The 21,215-nt window shown below is 37.5% G+C and overlaps 1 protein-coding gene across 1 annotated transcript in view; it reads right to left on the reverse strand.

The window, feature by feature from the left end:
- Positions 1–21,215, reverse strand: part of tspoap1 (TSPO associated protein 1) — a 66,704-nt gene that overhangs the window by 36,584 nt on the left and 8,905 nt on the right. Inside the window, exons 2-5 of the mRNA XM_065251117.2 lie at positions 8,671–8,778; positions 7,932–8,060; positions 5,477–5,653; positions 4,743–4,898 (exon numbers count right to left, since the gene is read on the reverse strand). Of these exons, the coding sequence (XP_065107189.1) occupies positions 4,743–4,898; positions 5,477–5,653; positions 7,932–8,060; positions 8,671–8,778 (570 nt within the window). The remainder of the gene's footprint in view (positions 1–4,742; positions 4,899–5,476; positions 5,654–7,931; positions 8,061–8,670; positions 8,779–21,215) is intronic.

A 21,215-nucleotide genomic window follows, 5' to 3' on the forward strand; every position in this document is an offset into this window, starting at 1 on the left:
AAGCCCGAGTGCACATGAACAGCAGTCACTTAAAGGTTCAGCAATTTACAGTATCTGTGTTAATATCCGTATGAAAGCTACAGCACATCCATATTTTATATCAGATATAACAAGAACAAAGCAAATGACTGCAGCTAACAGCACTAACACATTAATTCATATGATTAATTTACTCTTTCATAGTAAAGTTAAAGCACAAGTAACCATAAAGAACAGCAGATTTAGCTACATGAGTTTGAAAGGCCTGCAGGTGGCTAATGCTAACGTTCATGCAACATCCTCACTACAGCCCTTTTTATAAAGGCCTGCAACACGTTTTTTAAAAAAAGATGTTAAAAGGTTTTCATCTAAAAGCAAACATCCAGTTAAAGCTTTATTTGATCAAGTCCTGAGGCACTATAGAAGGTGTTTCTATCCCTGCCGTCGACCCCTGTTGGCTGTAAGTACATTGCTGTAATCCCCACAGACTCCTGAAACAGGTAACTGGATCATTTCTTTAAAAAGCACCTTAATGGATTGGCCTGCTTGCAGCTGGTTTCCTTTTGCAGTTTGTGCACAGAGCCTACAGAAGGTCAGGGCTTTGAGTATCTTTTGATCATCTTACCTTTGCTATCGCAATCTGGCTGCCTGCGCCACGACATCACATTCAAACTCCCCGCAGATGACAAAAAACACTCACTGTATTTGACATGCATGCATCTATGCAATTATTCACTACTGCAGCATGGTGCATGCTCGGTACGGCATGCATTATTTGGATTTTTGGTCAACAAACTATATAATCAAAAGATCTAGGATTCGTTTGAAGGGTTGTAATCATACACAAGCATTATAATCTGTCTCGCAGTGATGGCACGCGCTCACACAGCGCTCATCACATAACAGGTTACATCACTATTACTCCACTATTTAGCTGTAAAAAACTGTAGCAGAAAAGCATATAAATGCATTCCTTCACTGTATGTGCTATAATAACATTTGAGCCAAACTGCAAACCTACCCCTCTTCTGTAAGGCCTTGAATATCAAAGTGCTCCTGCTGTCGTACGTGTCTTGTACCCCGTGGACCCAAAGCAGGGATCTTTTGCTCGCTAAAGTCGCATCTACCATCCAAAACCCTCTCAAGGCTAGCACGGCTCCAGCCCGAGGATTATGGGACTATACCACTCACGCTGTCACAGGGGATTAAAGTGCACACAACATGGCTCCCATCTGCAAGCGTGTGTATGTGTGCTCAGATTATCAGCACTGCTGTTCTTATCAGGACAGCAATGACAACTGAGATTGACACTTCATACGCTCTGGAAATTGGGTGTGAAGCGTAATGTTGCAGCTGTCAATTTGAGCTTAGTTAAGCACCAATCTAGAAACACTTAATTGTTACGTATTACTATTTTATATACTGTATAAGAACATAAGGACTGTGTAGCTCAGTGGTAGAGCATTGCATTTGCATTGCAAAAAGGTCATGGGTTCGAACCCAGGGAACACACATACAAACGTTTTGTCCCCATTCTTTAATTCATAGATAACAACAAATGAGATTTTAATGATATTTTGACCATTTAACTAGGAAATGTCCCCGGTTTTCATTTAAAAAATCTGGTCACCTTATATAATGATGCTCAAGATGAGTTTTAAGCGATTAATTATTAACTACTTTAAATAGATATGGATATTCTCCTGCCGAGGCGGCCTATCACATTACTATGATGTCATAGTCACACACATTAGGGGCCCTATCTTGCACCCAGAGCAATTGACTTTGTCAGTGATGCATGTATCATTCGTATTTTGCACCAATGCACAGCGGGTTTTTCCCTCCACAGACGCACGTCGGCAAACTAGGGAATGAACTTGCGCGTTGCGCTTCGCACTTGCGTTTCAGATCGTTAAAATAGGGCCCGAAGTCATATTCTGACCCTGGTAAATAAAAGCTGTTTTTGAAACAACACAGAAGTGTTGAGCTGTGAAACTTAAAGGATGTCGTTATAGTAATAATTACTTCTTAATTGTCAAAAGATCAAGGAGAATTAAAAGTTCAGTTCATGACCCCTTTAAAAAGTTACATTTTAATTCAAATGAAGAATTAAAATATGAAACGCTGAAACCATTGTGAAAAGGGCAGAGGTAAAACACTGTTCACTGCTAATGGCAACCACTGGTTTAGTGAAATAGTGAGGTAAGTACTTAACACATTACATAACAATGAAAACAGTCAAAAACATTTAATCCAGCATTTACACATACATTAAACACTAAAATGTCCCACTTTCATAACACACGCACGCACAAAATCCCTAATCCCTAATTGTAAAGAATCCTCTAGAGCTTCAATGATATGAGTGACACTCAAGACTGTAGAGAAATAACTGCAGAGTACTGAAAGCATCATGATGGAGCTGAAGATTAAGCCAGGGTAGCTCAGTATCAGCCCTGGAGTTTTATGCCTTAGACCAGTGGTTTTCAAACTGGGGGCCGCGAGATGGTGCCAGGGGGCCCCAGTTTTATGACATTTTATGAAAAACATTAATTTATCATGAATTCTGTGTAATTAAACCTAAAAAATAAGCCTACTAACCAAAAGCACTACTTTTTTGTATAATTTAATGTTGTTTTTATTAAAATGTTAAGTTTTAGAACAGTTTTTTGTCACAAATTTTCTTTGGGGGGCTGCAAAGAAATGCACCGTACACAAGGGGGGGCTGCACGCTGAAAAAGTTTGGGAACCACTGCCTTAGACCAGTGATTGAAAGATTGTCAAAGATTATGTCGGATTAGGCCTGATAGTGCAATAGCGGCTAATATGTATCACGATACATGGGGCATGATACAATGTATCACGATACAATACGTTGCGCATTGCAATACATTGCAATACTTTTTCTTTTTTATTATCAAAACTGTAAAAAAATAGAGCTGATTTTTTTTTAAGCCAAAGTGCGTCCACACGTCGGCTTTGAAAGCTGCAGGCATTTTAAAATTTTCTGCCATTTTCTCACTCCCGCTAGCTTCTGAGACATTGGCCGAATGGTCGTATATGACAGACAAATGGACAGTGACAACTACAGCAACGGCAGAGGAGGTCGTTGAATGTAAAACACAGAGGGATTTGAATGTAAAAAAAAATATTGATAGTAGAGATGGAAATATCGATATAGTATCGTGGAAAAATGTATCACGATAGTTAGCTGTATCGATATTTTTGCACAGCCCTATATAGGGTCGCCGTGATACCACAAAGTAAGATGTGATTCCTGGATAAAAAAATTTGTTGGTCCTAGATCAACGTTTTAATCAAAGAAACCCCAAATTACCCATAATTCAAACTAACCATTTTCACCCCTCAAATTAGTGTGAAATCATAGTTTGAAAAAAAAAACGAAAAGCCCCTAAACCCTAAGATTAGTTAAGATAATAACAAACGATTCTTAACGCAGAGACATTGACTCTGTGAATTCCTCCAGAAAACAGCATGAGGGGCACTTGAGAGTTTACATTTATTTCAGACAGAAATTTCTTGAATTAGTTTATTGCGAAATTGGGACAAATAATGGACAGTATCGCTTTGTGGCAACTCAGCACGACAATTTTAAATTCATGTGGAATTTTAATTTTGATAAAAAGCAGTGGACACCCAATTTATATTTATAGGGGGTCCCTTAATGCTTATAGGAGGTCCGAGACCAACCCAGCCCCCCTCAATTCGAACACTGCCTTAGACCGTACCTGTCTACCCTCCTGTTTTTTTTCTGTGAGTCTTCCATATATTAGGCTACCATTCTATCCCGCCATCATCCTGTTTAAATAATTTCCTGTATTTCTCCTGTATTTTTTATCTTTCTATAAAGAAATCCCACTGGCTGTATTTGATGTTTGCTACACCTCCGGTAAAGCAGGCGTCAGTATATCTGTAACATATCACTCAAACGACACCCACCACTAAAACAATAATAAGAAGAAAAGCTTCCAAAGGGATGTGGAGGAAGAGGAGCGTGCATGTCCGCCCACTCCCCACGTACACAAAGTCACACACTTGGATGTGTGCGCTAGTGCATGTTGTGTGCATTTTTTATAACTTTGCCTGTTGGGAAACACTGCTTTTTGTGCATTACTGCTTGACTCAGAAGGTGTTGCAGAAGGAATGCAATGTCTGCGACCTATGTGTATAACGAATGTAAAAGAGCCATACAAAAAAATTATACAAGGAATACCATCCATTCCCTTGCATAGTAGTGAAAACAGGGGGCTGTTAGGGTTTGGGAAATTTCCCTTAATTTCAGATCCCGATGTTGACAGGTATGCCTTAGATCGGCCCACTTTAGTTTACAACTGACTATATTAAAATAATATCATTAAATCTTCAGTAGCCTACATAAGTCTGCAATAGTGCACTGTTCTCTGCAGCCTTGAATTTCAAACATATCATTTACAATTCAGTGCAAATACAGTAGCATAAACAATTATGATTTTTTGCCATAATCCTGCAGCCCTGCTATAAGGTATTTTAATATGATTTAATTAAACTTATTTAAAAACTACTGAAAGGGAACAAATGTGTTTGTGTTTTCCCATGTATTTTTATTTTTACAAAATAGTGGGTCTTGAGATGACCTGTTGGGTTAAAAAAAATTTGGATACCCATAATATACAATACACAAGCAATATTTACCAAGTATGCAGGGGAAACAGGTGGAAAAATAAAAACCCTCGTCTTCATTTTTATTAGTACTTAGATCTTACCTCGACCTGTCTGTCCTGTGTCTCTGGAGGCGTTTCACCTGTCGTACTGCTCTGATCTCTGGTAACAGAGGCGACAGACAGCTGTCTCTGTAGACGTAACACCTCCTTCTGTGATTCCTTCAGGAGACGCTCAAAATCACTCACTACCACTGGACCCTGAGACAAAGAGATGAGATATCAGTGATAATCCTAAATAAACTTAAACTATATGAAAGATGTCTGCAGACATCTCTTTTTGTGCATAATTTTTTAGTCAAAGGCAACATACAGTATATAAAACATGATAAAAGCAAACATGTGAAGCTTGTATATTTAGTCAAGTAATAATAATAATAATAATAGCTTAGTTTAAACAACTAAAACAGTACAAGAGTTTAAAATGAAAATGTTTTAGGATGCCTAGTCAATATTTCTCCAGCAGGGGGCATCAAAACCTGTGAGACCTCTTAACTCAAATACATGAACAACTGTACTCAATTTACACATAGTTAACATATTTACATTATTAATACAAACACCCAACTAATTAGCTTTTGAAGAACTTAAATACAACATAAAATCTGAAACAGCCATATTGTGCCATTTATTTTGTGTTTTGTGTGTCCGCTTGTTTTGATGTATTTGTTGGTGCCAAACTTCCACTCTCTTATTATTTTTGTAAAAGCAAAAAAATATTAAAGAAACAAAAAAAAATGAACGTGTTGTGTATGTTTGTTTTTTTGTACGTCATGCACCTTCCCCGGCTGCAGTTGTGCTTCCAGTTGTCTGCATTCGTGCTGCAGTGTTGCGATCTGTTTGTCTTTACACAGCAGTGCGTCTGCGTGTTCTGCCAGGTCTCTCGCTCTTTGACGGGCAAATGCACGCTTGTACTGCTCTACTGCACCCGCTTTGATGGGCATGGGGGAATTAACCTGGTCACAGTATCAGAAACACACAGAGAGCTTAACAGAAGTACACAATACAAGACAAACATCACAGTGTTATTGATTAATCCAGCTGTCAATCAAAAACAACCCACCAGTCATATAACATAGATCACAAAACCATATTTTACCACTAAAATATTTCTAACATTAGGCAAACAATATGACCAATGTTATTATTTCATTGATAGTTATTAATAATTATTTATAGATGTAAAGTTATTGATTATAATAAAATCCTAACTTGATCATTAATAATTTAACTTTGAGGCAAGAAACTATAATAAATCATGAGGTTAAATCACAATTCATTGTTGTCGGTCTTTTGAAAAGCATGATTTTAACATCTTTACTAGTTGCAGATGATCAGTCAAAACATCTTTATACAGAATAAAACCTAGAAATATAGATGAAGTAACTGTGTGTGTGTCAGATGAATAACAGGTGTCACGCGATGTCCATTACCCATGAGCACCAGTGAGCTGACAGGTGGCCACACAGGTGGATTAGAGTTTCAGTGTAACACACACACACACATGCACACGCACACACGCAAACGTCTGAAATGATGAGGACATACTATCTTCAAACTCTTTTAAACATGCACAACATCATGCCATCATCTATTTCTTCCATTACAGTAGTGTGTGTAGTTTCATTGTGTTATACTGGCCAACATCAAAAGCTAAATCTCATTGATTCAGAACAAAGGTTGTCTAGCATTCACACAACTTTCAATAACCCTCAGTGTGTGGTTTGGGTCAGACCCACTCAATGACTACTGGTTATTCAGTAAACACTGGGTGGGCAAGGCATGGCTGGTGAATTGGTTTGAATCTTTAATTAAACAGACGCTGAACTACTGGGTTTCAACATTTGGTAAAATGTCAGATAGACAAAACACCACAATTCTACTACAGTTTTCATTTTATAGGGATGTTTTTCAGCAATCACGATCTTATATGGCTTCAGAGGCCTCAAAACATTTATTTTAGTATTTTTGTCTTGTTTTCAGTACAAATATAAAAAAAAATCTTAAATTAACATTGACCTAAGAAAATAAGTCTAATTTTAAAACAAAATTTGCTTATAACAAGCAAAAAATCATCCAATCAGTAAATTTAGTGTTTAAGAAAAAGTTTAAGAAAAATTGTCTTACCAGTTTTTGGCTTGTTTGAAGCACAAATTCACCTGAATTGTATATTTTTTGTCTAAAAACTATTTACTTAGGTTATTTTGTTCCTCATGAAAATGCACCTTAATTTAAACATATTTAGATATTTGTACTGAAACGACAAAAATACTTAGTAAGAAAGTAATTTACTTCTTACTTAGTATTTTTGTCTTGTTTTCAGTAGAAATATCTACAAATTCTTATGTATTTTCTTGATGAGCAAAATGGCCTAAGAAAATAAATCTAGTTTTTAGACAAAAATATACAATTTAAGTGAATTTGTGCAAAAAACTCTGCCAATAGGGTGAGAAAAATGTTCTTGAATTAAGGGTTTAAGAAAAAAGTTATTACTCTACTAAAAGTTATTACTAAATTATTTCAAGATTTTTTACTCAGCCCATTGGCAGATATTTTTGCTTGTTTTAAGCACAAAATCACAAAAAAAATTGATATTTTTTGTCTTAAAACTAGAGTTATTTTCTTAAGTCATTTTGCTCATTAAGAAAAAACATCTTGATTTAAGAACTTTTAGATATTTCTACTGAAAACAAGACAGAAATACTAAGTAAGAAAGTCAATTTTTGCAGTGTGTTCACATACTTTCACTTTTTGAACATAAACATTGTGTTATTTTGCTAAATGTCTGTGATTTAATTTATACACTTTTAAAACAACATAAGGGTGATGCCATAATTGTCATTTATAAGGGGACTGTGATAAAAGTTCAAGTTACTTTATACTTTAAAACCTGGTTTCACAGACAAGGCTAGCTAAAGCCAGGACTATGCCTTAGTTAAATTAAGATGTTTAAGCATCTTTTATAAACATGCTTTAGAAAAATAAGTTACCGGTGTATCTTGAGACAAATCAAGGGCGCTGGCATATTTTAAGATCTGTCAGTGCAAGTTATTTCAGTTGAGTCAGCTGAAACATGTGTTAGGATTAGCCTTAAGCCTTGTCTGTGAAACCGGGAGTTTATCTTCACACTCAGACCTTACTAACAAGTTTTACGCTGACAACTAGAAGAAGTCTGAAGTGTTAAAATCACATCTGTCACATAAGAAGAAGTGATCGTGCAGAATAACTTCGCACCACTTTCAGGTTGGCCTCCTGTAGTTTGTACGCTCTCTCCTCCAGACGCTTGGCAATGATGGCCAGTTCTGTGTTCTTCTTCCTCAACCGCTTCACTTTCTCCTCAGTCTCTGGAGAACTACTCTTCCTCTGAGGACAGAGAGATAGATGAAATGTGCATACATAACACACTGTTTCTGTATATCTAGCGATTGTTTTCCATAAAAGCGTGAAATCCCGGAGGCGTCCAGTGAGAGAATTATCCCACTATCTCTGGATAACTTATGATTCACTATATGTTCGTGTCGTTTTTCCGGTTGAGACCACCCAATTTCAACAAATTCCAGTGTTAAACAAACAAACACACATGCAAATCCACTGCTACCCCGCATAAACAAACTATATCCATTGTTTCCATAAGGCTGGGTTACTAGGAAAGCTGAACAAGGCTTTCTTCTCCTTACTAGGGATGGGCCGGTTACCAGTTTCAGGGGGGCGTGCTTTTCTGGGGGAAGTGCCCATAAGTGCCCATATAAGGAATATGTGGTCACTGATATGTAACGGGTACCTATGTTTAAATAAACTTTCCAAAACTTGCAGAAGAATATTAAAGAAGAATGACAACAAACCAACAGAGTACTATTAGTAAACAGGTCATATATTACTTCAGATATTTTTGATAGACATCTTATAAGAGAACTAATTGAATTCTTGCTCAACTATATTATACATCTTCATGAGAAAATCTGAAAGAACTCACCAGGACTTTGTTTTCTTCTCTGAGGTTTGAGCAGGTCTTCTCCATCTCCTCCAGAGCTCGTAACAGCTCGGAGTTCTGTCGCACCAGGAACCCAGAATCCCTGCTGCTCTGTTAGACGGGAGAAACACAAAAACACAAAATGAAAAACACCAACGCACAAATTCAGCCATCCGTCAATCGACCTTAAACGCAGAGCTTCTCTAATTCATCTGACACGGCTGAGAAAGCAGAAGAATACAAGACAACAGATGGACGGATACACAGCAGCATGAGGAGGGAAACTCATGGACAGGAACATTTCTAGTAAAGACAACAAAGTGATAAAAAGCAATAATCCATGAAAAGTAATAAACCATATGGTTGGGATTTTTTTTTACTGATTTTTAATCTGCAAGGTGAAAATCTAATAGCTCAGGAACCTCTACTAATATTTCTCTCATGTGATCCAGATCTCTCCTCTGTTAGGACCCTCAGGACAAAATTAAATAATGACAGCTTTGATTTTCACACGTCTGCCCATAGTCGAGTATTTGTTTGTTTGATTCATGTGTTGCCAGCTGGTATCATATTAAGATTTTGTCTTTGCTATCAGTATGAAATCATTTAATATCCAAAGTTACAAATTATTATGTTGTGAAGTCCTTGAAATGTAGGGCATAAAAATATAATTTACCCTGATCATCGGCTGCTTTTAAAACAATCATTGGAAAAAAATGCTTTTATCTGAAAAAATAGTGATTATAGGTGGATATATCGGTGCATCCCTAAGGAATGCATTTAATAAACAATGACAAATCTAAAGCAAAGAACACTTAATTCAAAAGATGAATTAAGTTATTTCATCGTATTGGCATTTTTTTCTTGTTTTAAGAATCTTACAGAATTAAATGCCGTTTACACACTGCAAAAAATGATTTTAAAGAAAAAAAATATTTGTAATTTTGTCTTGTTTTCAGTAAAAATATCTAAAAATTCTTAAATTAAGATGCTTTTTCTTGATGAGCAAAACGACCCAAGAAAATAAGTCTAGTTTTTAGACCAAAAATATCAAATTAAAGTGATTTTGTGCATAAAACAAGCAAAAGAAAAAAAATATGCAATGAATTTTGATGAATTTTTCTTGAATTTAGTGTTTAAGAAAAAAAATTTTTGCTTACCCCATTAGCAGATTTTTTTGCTTGTTTTATGCACAAAATCACTTCAATTTGACTAGACTTATTTTCTTGGGTCGTTTTGCTCATCAAGAAAAAGCATCTTAATTTAAGAATTTTTAGATATTTCTACTGAAAACAAGACAGAAATACTAAGATTTTTTTTCTTTAAAATCATTTTTGCAGTGTATGAATTAAGTTTTTTCATCCCATTGGCAATTTTTTTTATGTTTTAAGAATCTTACAGAATTAAATGCAGTTTACAGTATGTCTCTTTAAGTAAGGAATAATTGACGACGGGTTATTGAATTATAAGAAAATAATACACACCCAAGGTGGTTATGCGGTTACACTGCAGGTGCATTATTTTCAAATAATTCAAAGGACCAGAGTCAATTATTCCACGTATACCATGGTTGCCAAAAATATTGCTCTGGGGCCGGTTGCACCAACAAGGCTTTACTAAGCCTGGTCCTAACTGCTAAGTAGGTCTTAGTTAAGACCAGTCTTTAGAGTTGATCTAACGTCGGTTGCACCAACCAAACTTAAGCCTAGGCGTAACTACGCCCGGTCTTAGCGTTGCGCGTTCATGTGTTGTATTCCAGCAGCGTGCGTTGCAAGGTTACGCTGTAAACTATCTTCCGCTGTTTATGCGGTGGATTTGTGGACATTAATCATATCTCCAACATTGTTTTGAAACGCACCATTTGCATAAAAACGTAGCGCTATTAACAGATTTAATGCTGGTGGCAATGCTGCGTTGTGGTTTGATATGTACTGTAAGTCGGCTGACAGCTCTTCAACAAGTTAATATATATCCCTCCGACAGAATCGAAACCTCTCTATCAACTCATCATCATTGTAAATGTCCAATGGATTGCTTCTGTCCCTAATTACTCTCTCCCGTCTAAAAGCCCGCTCGTTGTAAAGTCTGTGTATAAGGCGCGCCATGTCTTTACTTCTGTCTTTAGTTATGTGGTTACTATAGAAACATTATTTATCGGATGATAACGGCTATTATATGCCTAGATTTTGAATTTACGCCTGCTACTGACTAGGCGTAAGATTTACGCCTGGTCTTAGAGAGAAGAAGACTTAAGCCTGGACGGTGCAACTTTCGTAACTTTTATGTCGGACTTAGAATGCGGAGTTAAGACCTACTTACCTTAAGACCAGGCGTAAGCCCTGTTGGTGCAACCGGCTCCAGGTGCCTATTTTTAAGACATTTGAAAAGTTAGGTGTGCGGTTATCGAAAAATAATGCATACCCATGGGACATCAATCTGAACAAATCAGAATACAGAATTGAACAGACCCGTGATATAATTTTATTTAATCAAATGTACTATTTGTACTACAAATTTTACTATTACATTTATAACTAATTTACTAGTACTGTATGCAAGAAGTAATGTACAAATGCACCTTCAATAATACAGTTAAAAATGTAAACATTTAGCTTAAAACTACAGGTTTTTTATAAACCAAAAGAAACCCCATCATTGGCTTTGGCCAAACCTCTTAACTACGATATGATTTAGGGGTTGCAGCCAATGGGACTGTTAAATATGATTGATGTTCACTCATTACTAAGGCGTCTGTTCTGGACTCTCATCATCCTTTTGTGCTTATTATTGATCGGCTGTGCTGTTCAACACCACAAAGGATAAAGGTCAAAAGTCATCTTAATTAAAACCGAAACGTCCATTATATTACTTTCACCATGGGATTTTCAGCACATGTCTACCTGTTTGGTGTGTCAGCATTTTGCAAATCGTTTGATTTTGTTTAGGACAATTTAGAGATAGATAAAATTATGGCTGCATGAAGAATATTTAGTAGTTTTACTCAACATGTGAAGAGCAAGCTGAACAATCAACATTCGCTACTTTCTTTCTCTCTTCCGTTCCCTTCTTTATTATTCTCTCTCTCATCAACAAAGACGCAAACCGAGGTAATTGAAGGCTACGTGCTGTTTCCAAACACATGCTGACTCAATGACTAGCCCGGAGACGGTTTCCATGACGATGCCGTTTATAATCCAGTGCTTCGTCCTTCATTTCAACTAAAAGCCATTGAGTTTGTTACTCTGGGGAAATAATGTTAAGAAACACATACTGAACGATACGCAGATGGTGACCTCTGCACGCTGGAAATGAGAGAGACACAGGTGAAACTGTTCTCAGTTCAGTGAAAACGCAAATGCTTTAGGCCTCTAATGTAACAGTGTTGTTCAGCCCTGGGGTTACAAACACAAAGACTTGGTCTTTAACAAATTACATCATTTCAGCCAAGAACCCTACAGAAATCAAATTAATCAGCCAAAACTGGAACAAAAGCCTCTCAATGTTTATTGCTGGCAGGGCTTCTGTTGTAGAGAAGAAAGATCATGTCAGACCACATACTGATATAAACGGTAAAGGTGACGTTATATTACCAAAAACTAAACATACAATCAAGCCCCATTTTAGATCTTAACTAAATCGGTAACCTGATACAAACACACTTTTGAATATTCAGGTACACAAAGGAGATCAGAGTTTGTTGTATTGTAGCTTTAAACAGAATGAAAAGAACAAAAGTAACAGTAACGGTGAACTTCAACACAAATAATGAACAATAGCTTGATCCTCAAACACAGGAACACACACACACAGTCTTCTCATATTACAGGAACTATGGAGGAGTCTTCAGGAAAACACACAACAGCGTTTTATCCAGTAGACTGCCAACAACAAGGCCCAAAGATGAGAAACCCAGAAGAAACCGAGCAACAGAACAATAAACTCTACAGAGACTTTACAACAGACAAAAACCCTGAAGTCCAGCATCTTTACTGTGCTACAACAAATGATGAATTACATTTATAGTCTGGTTATTTGCAGGCTCATTAAAAGCCGAAGTTGTACTTTCTGCTATTGTTCTCTAAAAATACTAAACCAGAAGAGAAAGGTGTGTTTGCTAAATCAAGCATCAATATTACTGCAGTTTTAAATAAACCTCATGCCTTTAAATATTAAAGTACACTTTAAAATAGACATGAATCACACCTTAAATCTTGAGCCATATGTAGATCACAGACTTAAACTTTTATACAACTAACACACCAGCAACCATCTTAAGATCCCTTAAGATAAATTCACTTGAAATGCTCCAAATGCCCAACCTTTGCCCGACATGCCCGCCCTCTTCTCCAAATGCCCGCCTTTTAATTCCGATGCCCGCCCTCTTCTCATATTGCCCTCCTTATCCTTTTAATACCACCCCTTTTCTCAGAATTCCCTGCCTCTCCTTTAAATGATCACCCTTTGATCCAAATGCCTGCCCTCTTCTCAGATTGGCTTACTTCTGCTCCAAATGCCCGCCCTTTGATCCAAATGCCCGCCCTCTCCTCCAAATGCCTGCCCTCTCTTCCAAATGCCCACCCTCTCTTCCAAATGCCCGCCCTCTTTTCCGATGACCCTACTTCTGCTTCAAATGCCCTCCCTCTCCTGCCCGCCCTTTGATCCAAATGCCTGCCCTCTTCTCTGAATGCCTATCCTCTCCGCCAAATGCAAGAACCGACAGCCGGATGACGTAAAAGTACCACGAGAATGATTCAAGAAATCATATTTCGTCTCGCTCTCTTGATACTTTGACGTCATCGGGCTGTCGATTCTTGTGGCGCCGCATGAAGTTGAAAAAGCTTATTGCCTTCCTTCTGCTCCAAATGCCCGCCCTTTGATCCAAATCCCCCGCCCTCTCCTCCAAATGCCATCCCTCTTTTCCGATTGCCCTACTTTTGCTTTAAATGCCCTCCCTCTCTTGCAAATGCCCGCCCTTTGTTCCAAATGCCCACCCTCTTCTCTGAATGCCCGCCCTCTCCGACAAATACTGCCCTCTTCTCAGATTGCCTTCCTTCTGCTCCAAATGCACGCCCTCTCCTTCAAAAGCCCGCCCTTTGATCCAAATGCCAGCCCTCTCCTCCAAATGCACGCTTTTTAATCCAAATGCCCTAACCCTCTCCTCCAAATGCCCATCCTTTATCCAAATGCCCGCCCTCTCCTCCAAATGCCCGCCCTTTAATCCAGATGCCAGCCCTCTTTTCCGACTGCCGTACTTCTGGTTCAAAATGCCTTTCCTTTCCTCCGTATGCCCGCCTTTTGATCCAAATGCCCGCCCTCATCTCTGAATGCCCGCCCTCTCTGCCAAATGCCCGCCTTCTTCTCAGATTGCCCTCCTTCTGCTCCAAATGCACACCTTCTTTTCTAAATGCTCGCTCTCTTCTCCGAATGATTAGCTTTACACTGACAGCACACATTAGGTGTGTTTGACTTCATGTGGCGCTGCACAGAACAACGGTGGCAGACTTGAATAAGTGCATGCCAGTTAGAAATTTAGTCCAACTTGAGCTGGCGCCAACGGCATGTGACTGTGACATATGGCATTAAAGTACCTCGAGAACGATTCGAAACCAACCAAGCTTAGTATAAGCTGCAACAAAAATATTCAATATAAAGTGTTAAATACAAACTGATGGAGCATCATCACACCAGCACGCACTTACTGTATGTGGTGAATGTGTATGTACCGTTTGTTTGTATTTGTGTGTGTGTGTGTGCGCGTGTAAGCACACAAAACACTGGTCATTAACAAAGTCCGCAGGTCCATCAGTTGACTGTGAATGTTCGCTCCAGGAGCGCTCAGTGCACTAATGTGTTCATGTCGACTTAATAATGATAAATGGCTGTAATTTGATAGACAGTTGTGCAAAGTTACGATACGAACACAAATGTCCTGAAATCCAGACTAATAGCCAGACAACAGAGCTCATTACATTTATCCCTGACGCTAGATGTTCTGCCCTCGCTCCTCAAAACACAACCTTATATTTCACTGCCATTTAATCGCCACACAGCCTTTGCCTGAAGTGTCAGAATATAAATGAGCAATAAATATTTCAGTCTATGTGTCTACAGACGGCAAACCCCTCCACCCATGTGAACAATACTCAAATCTGCATAACAATGAGACCCGGCGAGTGCTTTGATCCATCATCATCTTCATCATCAGGGATTTTTCCAAGAAACTCCCGAATCCCCCACCTCAAGGGAATTTCAAATCCTCACAGTCCGAATGCCTTCAGTTGCCTGGAAGGACACAAATTTCATTTCAGCATTTAAATTGGATCTGTGTGCTGCTGTTCTGTGAAAGAGAGTGATGGGAGATCTGAAGAGACGCCTCGGGCAACATACTGTACAATCATCTTAACATAAGAAATGCCCACTGTCTGGACACAGAAGAATTTATTTCATTTGAAAGATTAATTGAATTTAAGAGGGAAAGCCCAGTAAACATATCTTGATTTTAAAAATGTCCTGTTATCTGTTGGATAAGCGGTGCCTTGTAATACCTTCACAAAAGGGCTTCACGTTCCCGCTCCTTTCCTTCACTACTCCCAGCTGGTGGAATGATCTTCCCATAGGAGTCCAGTCAGCCATATCTCTTGCAACATTCAAATAACAACTAAAAACTCATCTCTATCAATGACTGCACTTCCACCTCCACCTCTTCTATTTTTATAAATTAATAAATAAATAAATAATTATCTTATGTTTCGGAATAGTGAAAACTTGATATATTGTTGCCTCCCTATGACAAATCGATTTATTGTTTCCTAATCTTTGTAAGTCGCTTTGGATAAAAGCATCTGCTAAATGCCTAAATGTAAATGTAAATGTAACAGTACATTACAGCATACAATAGGATGAAAATCAGAGAAAATAAGTTATTTTCTGATCGGAGACACTGTGTATATCTTACGCAATGTGTCAAACTATATAGATATGAATATATAACCTATACTACATTTGCCAAAATGTGCAGTAACAGAGCACAAAATTGTATTGATGTTGCAAATTGTATAATATTAAATTGTATGCACATAAGAATTGAGTGATGGAAATGACACATTTTGAATAAAAATCCCTTAATTCGCAAAAACGTTTTTACGCTCACTTAAGGTGGTTTTCGACTTGTGTTAAAGAGTAAATGCAAATAATGGGAGATGGAAATGAATAAATTCTGCCGTAGTGAACATTAAACCCACGTGACTGATTGTCTTGTTCCAGCTGTCATTGCCTTTATCATAATATGGGGCTCGATGTCATCGTAATGCCCTTGCTGTTAGTGCCTGCATCATAAAGTTTGCATTCCTTCTTCTGTGCACAGCATTCCGTTGGCAATGACAAGCTGCCCTGCTAGTAAATTTATAACTTGCCCAATCATAACTAAATGCAGTGTCTTGTATTATTTACTGTTGGTTACCAATACCACCTTCATTCGCTTAAACAACTTGATGGAAACGCACCTAATTCGCATGTTTGTTTGTTTTTCGTTTAGTTTTTTGCTAATTTTGAAAAGATTCGCTGTATGCTTGAATGGAAACCCCACTACTACATTTGATACATCAGTACATAGCAAGATCACCCAAATATTTCTTACGCAGGTCCACAAACAAAAATGAATCATACAAGAAATGCTTTTGGTCCTCTATTAGACATATTAAAAGTTAACTTTCAATAGTTACAAATCTCTGTCACTGGTGTATTGCTCTATCTACCCCTCTTTATAGCTAAATGATGACCTGACCAACTTACTGGATGTTATATACAGATGCAATGTAGCTCTCTCTTGGCAGCGTGGATACTGTGGGGGTCACTACCAAACAATGAAGGGAAAAGAATCAAAGAAATGTTGAAACTGGCCGCAATTACTATAGTAAGGTCATGTGAATATTGAAATGATCTAAAATTGAAAGTATACACTAATATGAAACTCATTTTATGACCAGGTTAGCCTTAAATCAGTGCATGCAACCTAGAATGCCTGCATTAATATTCAGTCCTACTCATCTGATCTCTGCTCAGTATCTTTCTCTCTTTATTTACTCTTTTCTGTGTCTGTCTCAGTAACAGGATTGATGTTCAGAGCTGCTGTACATCTGTTAAAAGTCTTCTGTGTTTCTCCTGCTGGTGAATGTTTAAAGTTGTCCTGATATAACATCAGGATTCCAGTGACCTACATTCACACAACACAAGCTCATGTATACTGTCTGTACTATCCTATTAACACTATTCAATGTGTGTTACATTTAATGTGTTTCCACACTTGATCAGGAGACTACTGAAGAATCCCCAACACCACAAACACACACACACAATACATGCACACCACCAGAAACGCACGCACATACGCATGTGCACACACACACACACACCACATGTAAACCACACACACACACGCACACGCACACGCACACGCACACACGCGCGCACGCACACACAATAAAATGGCAAAAGTATGATGCAATAAAAATGTTGTATGCAGCTCACCAGCTATAAAACGAAATGAAACCCCTGCAGTATTGAAGCAGAGGTTACAGTTGGACTGGGGGTGATAATAAACCTCACTCGCCCAACACTCATCTATAAGTCATAAAGAGAGACCCTGAAGTGCTGCCTGGGTCCCCTCGTGAGGCAATGTGTGTGTGTGTGTGTGTGTGTGTGTTTAGGCAAGCAGACCTCAGCAATCCTAACAAAGACGTCTTATCCAATGTCATTTCAGCTCATCATTTACAGCACATTTGCAGTGTCAGAAGCCTCTCATTCTGTCCCTGACACAAACACACACAACATCTCTCTATCGTCTTCCCTCAGGCAGTCATGATGATGGTTCATAAAGAAGAAGATAAACCTCAGAAAGCCTCAGATGTATTGTACAGCATCTCCTCTGACACACAAACACACAGTCTGATGTGTGGATGGACAGAAGTGATTTTCAATTCTGGTCCCTGTCGATAGCCGTGTTACAATAAAAGCAGAAAATTGTTTTACATGTTTTATGAAAAAATATTTTACTCATCCTAACTGTATATGCCTTCATTTCTTCAGCCAAACACATAATAATATCCTGCCTCTGCCTAGCTTTGTATATCCATATATCTCCTGTGGGTTAATATACAGTATATGTCTTGTTGTGGGAGAAAATGAATCACATTTAGCGATCAATACATGACGTTTAAATTGTAAAGACAATGCCGCATTGTAGTAACAATATTTTCAGTGAGTATTAGAAACTGCGATCAATTTATTAGGTTGACACAGACAGATGAGATCTCAATATGTTAAGAGACACATACGGTGCATTTAGATCATTAAGACAACCCAACTGATCCATAAAAAACTAAATCACACAAATAGCTTCATTAACACATGAAACTGTCATTTCCCAAAATCCATCAGTTCTCAATGATTCAGCTGACCTCAGCCCTGACGCCTACAGAGTCATTAAACCCACACGAGTCGTTCATCACGTCAAACTAAACGTCTGCCAGTAACGCCGCCATCATCCTTCAAACGCTGTCAGATACAAAGAAATATAAAGATGATGTGGGTTTCTGATCAACTTCTCGAAGTCTTTGAGGACCAAACTACTGTGATTCAATCAATTACCTTATAAAATCATTTAAACACATCAGTGAGGCAACATCTGACATACATCACTGAAACATAAACTAATCAATTAGACATACATCAACTTAAAGCTCCCATAACACATGCTGTTTCTGCTCATCTCATGTTAACCTTGAGAATTTCCCTCACAAACAACACCACACTTCTTTGGTGACGTTGATTTCGTGCCAGCTCTGGTGTGTGCGCTATTTCGGTTACAGTGCCCTTATAAGGACTTCCACTGTACTTCCTGCACTGAAATTACCCATAAAAGAAATAAAGCAAGTATGTTATGTATGAATCATTCATGTTAAAAAAAAAAACTGTCTGAAATTTGTACAAACCCTGGCAAAATACTCTGTCACACGTCAAACTACTTTTTTGACACTTTGCCTAGGTTTAGCATGAGGAATCCAACTCTTAAACAGGGTTAATATGTCAGAATGCACAAAAAACAGTATGCGGGTGCATTTGATCTGTATCGTGCAAATCCATCCGAGAATGAGATTATTGTCGATTACCTGTATGTGTGAACATGTGTGTGTGTATGAGAGTAAATGTCAACTGTATGTCACAAATTACTTCAACAACATTTGTCCATAAACCCACTGGCAAAATATAAATGCAAAGCAGCTCCCATAACGTTAAAAAAAGTTGACAGGTTGGCAGGTATAAGAAGCACCAAAGATTCAAACAATATTCAATACGAAAGCTATGAGGAGTTATCTGTATTGATATATGTAAAGATGGCTGTGTTGGGAAGGTAATTCAGCCATTATAGAAGAGTTATGTAAACTATAAAATGAAAAGATCAGTTCATATAACCAGGTGTTTCAGCCTGATCTTACAGGAATTTGTCAGTAGCAAATCATACAAAAACGAATGATTAGTTAAATAAAACAATAATGAAATCCCGCCCCTAATCCTGATGTCACATGAGCCAAAGCAAATGGTACAAATGTGGTCATTTACAGTCATATGAACTAGCCACCTCATAAAATGCATATTTTGCCATGAGATTGCATTGAATGTTTCGACCAACACCACACTATTAAACATAACGTTTGACAACTTAATCTTCCTCAGCGGCCCGCACAAATCCGCACCTCTAATTAATCGTCAGCGTCTGCGCAGACACAGTGACAGCCAGCAGACGCATGCAACATATATCCCATGATGAGTCTACAATACACTTATTGGATCTGTTTTCGGTTATTATTAACTTATTAACACCTATTCTCGCGGTAGCCATTAAAAACTAGATTAATATAAGCAGCTTTTCTCCTCAAAATGACCTTTTATTAGTCACAGGTGGCCAGAGGTATCCAGCTGTTGATGTTACCCGACTGTATTACACATACAGACACACACACACACATATACAGGCAAGTGTGCGGTTTACTGTGCACACAGCAGAAAATTACTTTTTTACTTAGTATTTTTGTCTAGTTTTCAGTAGAAATATCTAAAATTCTTAAATAAAGATGCTTTTTCTTGATGAGCAAAACGACCCAAGAAAATTAGTCTAGTTTTTAGACAAAAAATATACAATTTAAGTGATTTTGTGCATAAAACAAGCAAAAAAATCTTGAATTTAGTGTTTTACTTAAATTAGTGTTTTTGCTTGTTTTACTCTATGCACAAAATCACTTAAATTTTATATTTTGGTCTAAAAACTAAACTTATTTTATTGGGATGTTTTACTCATCAAGAAAAAGCATCTTAATTTAAGAATTTTTAGATTTTTTACTGAAAAAAAGACAAAAATACTAAAAATAAATTTCTTGAACAGCATTTTTTGCAGTGCAGCCCCACTGCAAAAAGTTACTTTCTTACTTACGATTTTTGCCTTGTTTCCAGTAAAAATATTAAATTAAGATGTATTTTCTTGATGAGCAAAATCAACTAGGAAAATAAGTCTAGTTTTTAGACAAAAAAAAATCTGCCAATGGAATAAGAAAAATTTCTTGAAATAAGTTTACTTTTTTTCCAGAACACTTAATTCAAGAATTTATTCTTATTCCATTGGCAGATTTCTTTGCTTGTTTTAAGCACAAATTTGCTTAAATTTTATATGTATTTGGTCTAAAATCTATTTTGCTCATAAAGAAAATACACCTTAATTTAGGATTTTTTTTTATATTTTTACTGAAAACAAGACAAAAACACTAGAAAGTCATTTTTGCAGTGCTTTGTTTATAAGCAGTATGATAAAAATGTAAAACAGTAAAATTGTTTCTCTGTTGTTTCATTAAAGAGACTTTAAAATACTGTATGCAGTAAAAAATAGCATGCACATTATGTTAGTACACTATTTTTGACATACTCATGCATTACATATTTCTGCGAGACACTGTGCATCTGATCAGGAATGAATGATGATGGGATGGTTTGGAGTATAACACATCTGTCTGAGGATGGTGCTGGTTTTCCCAATTTATCTCATCTTATAGCTTATCTGAACAATTGTTCAGAGTCTACTTGACATGTCAGGACATTATTGGGTCCCGTAAGGTCAAGAGAAAAGCAAATGAAAGTGACAAAACCAGGAGGTCAGGTGATCTGTCACCTTCTCCTTAACCCCCAGGACAACACACAAACCCTTACAAAGATTCATAACACATCACGCTCTGTCTGGATACAACACAGATTAAAAATAAATGCGTTAAGAAAACTGCAAGCTGCACATTTATGCTTTTAAACCATTTAAATACACACACATCATCTGATGGTCTGGACTGAGGGATAAACCTGACAAAGACACAAGAGATATGATCCACATTCAGAAGCAGTGTTGCATGACTCCCATGAGATCATCTGACAACTGAACTTCAAAGAGATAAAGTTTGTGTGTGTGTGTGTGTGTGTGTGTGTGTGTGTGTTACAGATATTATTTCACATTC

The sequence above is a fragment of the Paramisgurnus dabryanus genome, chromosome 5, assembly GCF_030506205.2.
Source record: "Paramisgurnus dabryanus chromosome 5, PD_genome_1.1, whole genome shotgun sequence".
Taxonomy (NCBI): Eukaryota; Metazoa; Chordata; class Actinopteri; order Cypriniformes; family Cobitidae; genus Paramisgurnus; species Paramisgurnus dabryanus.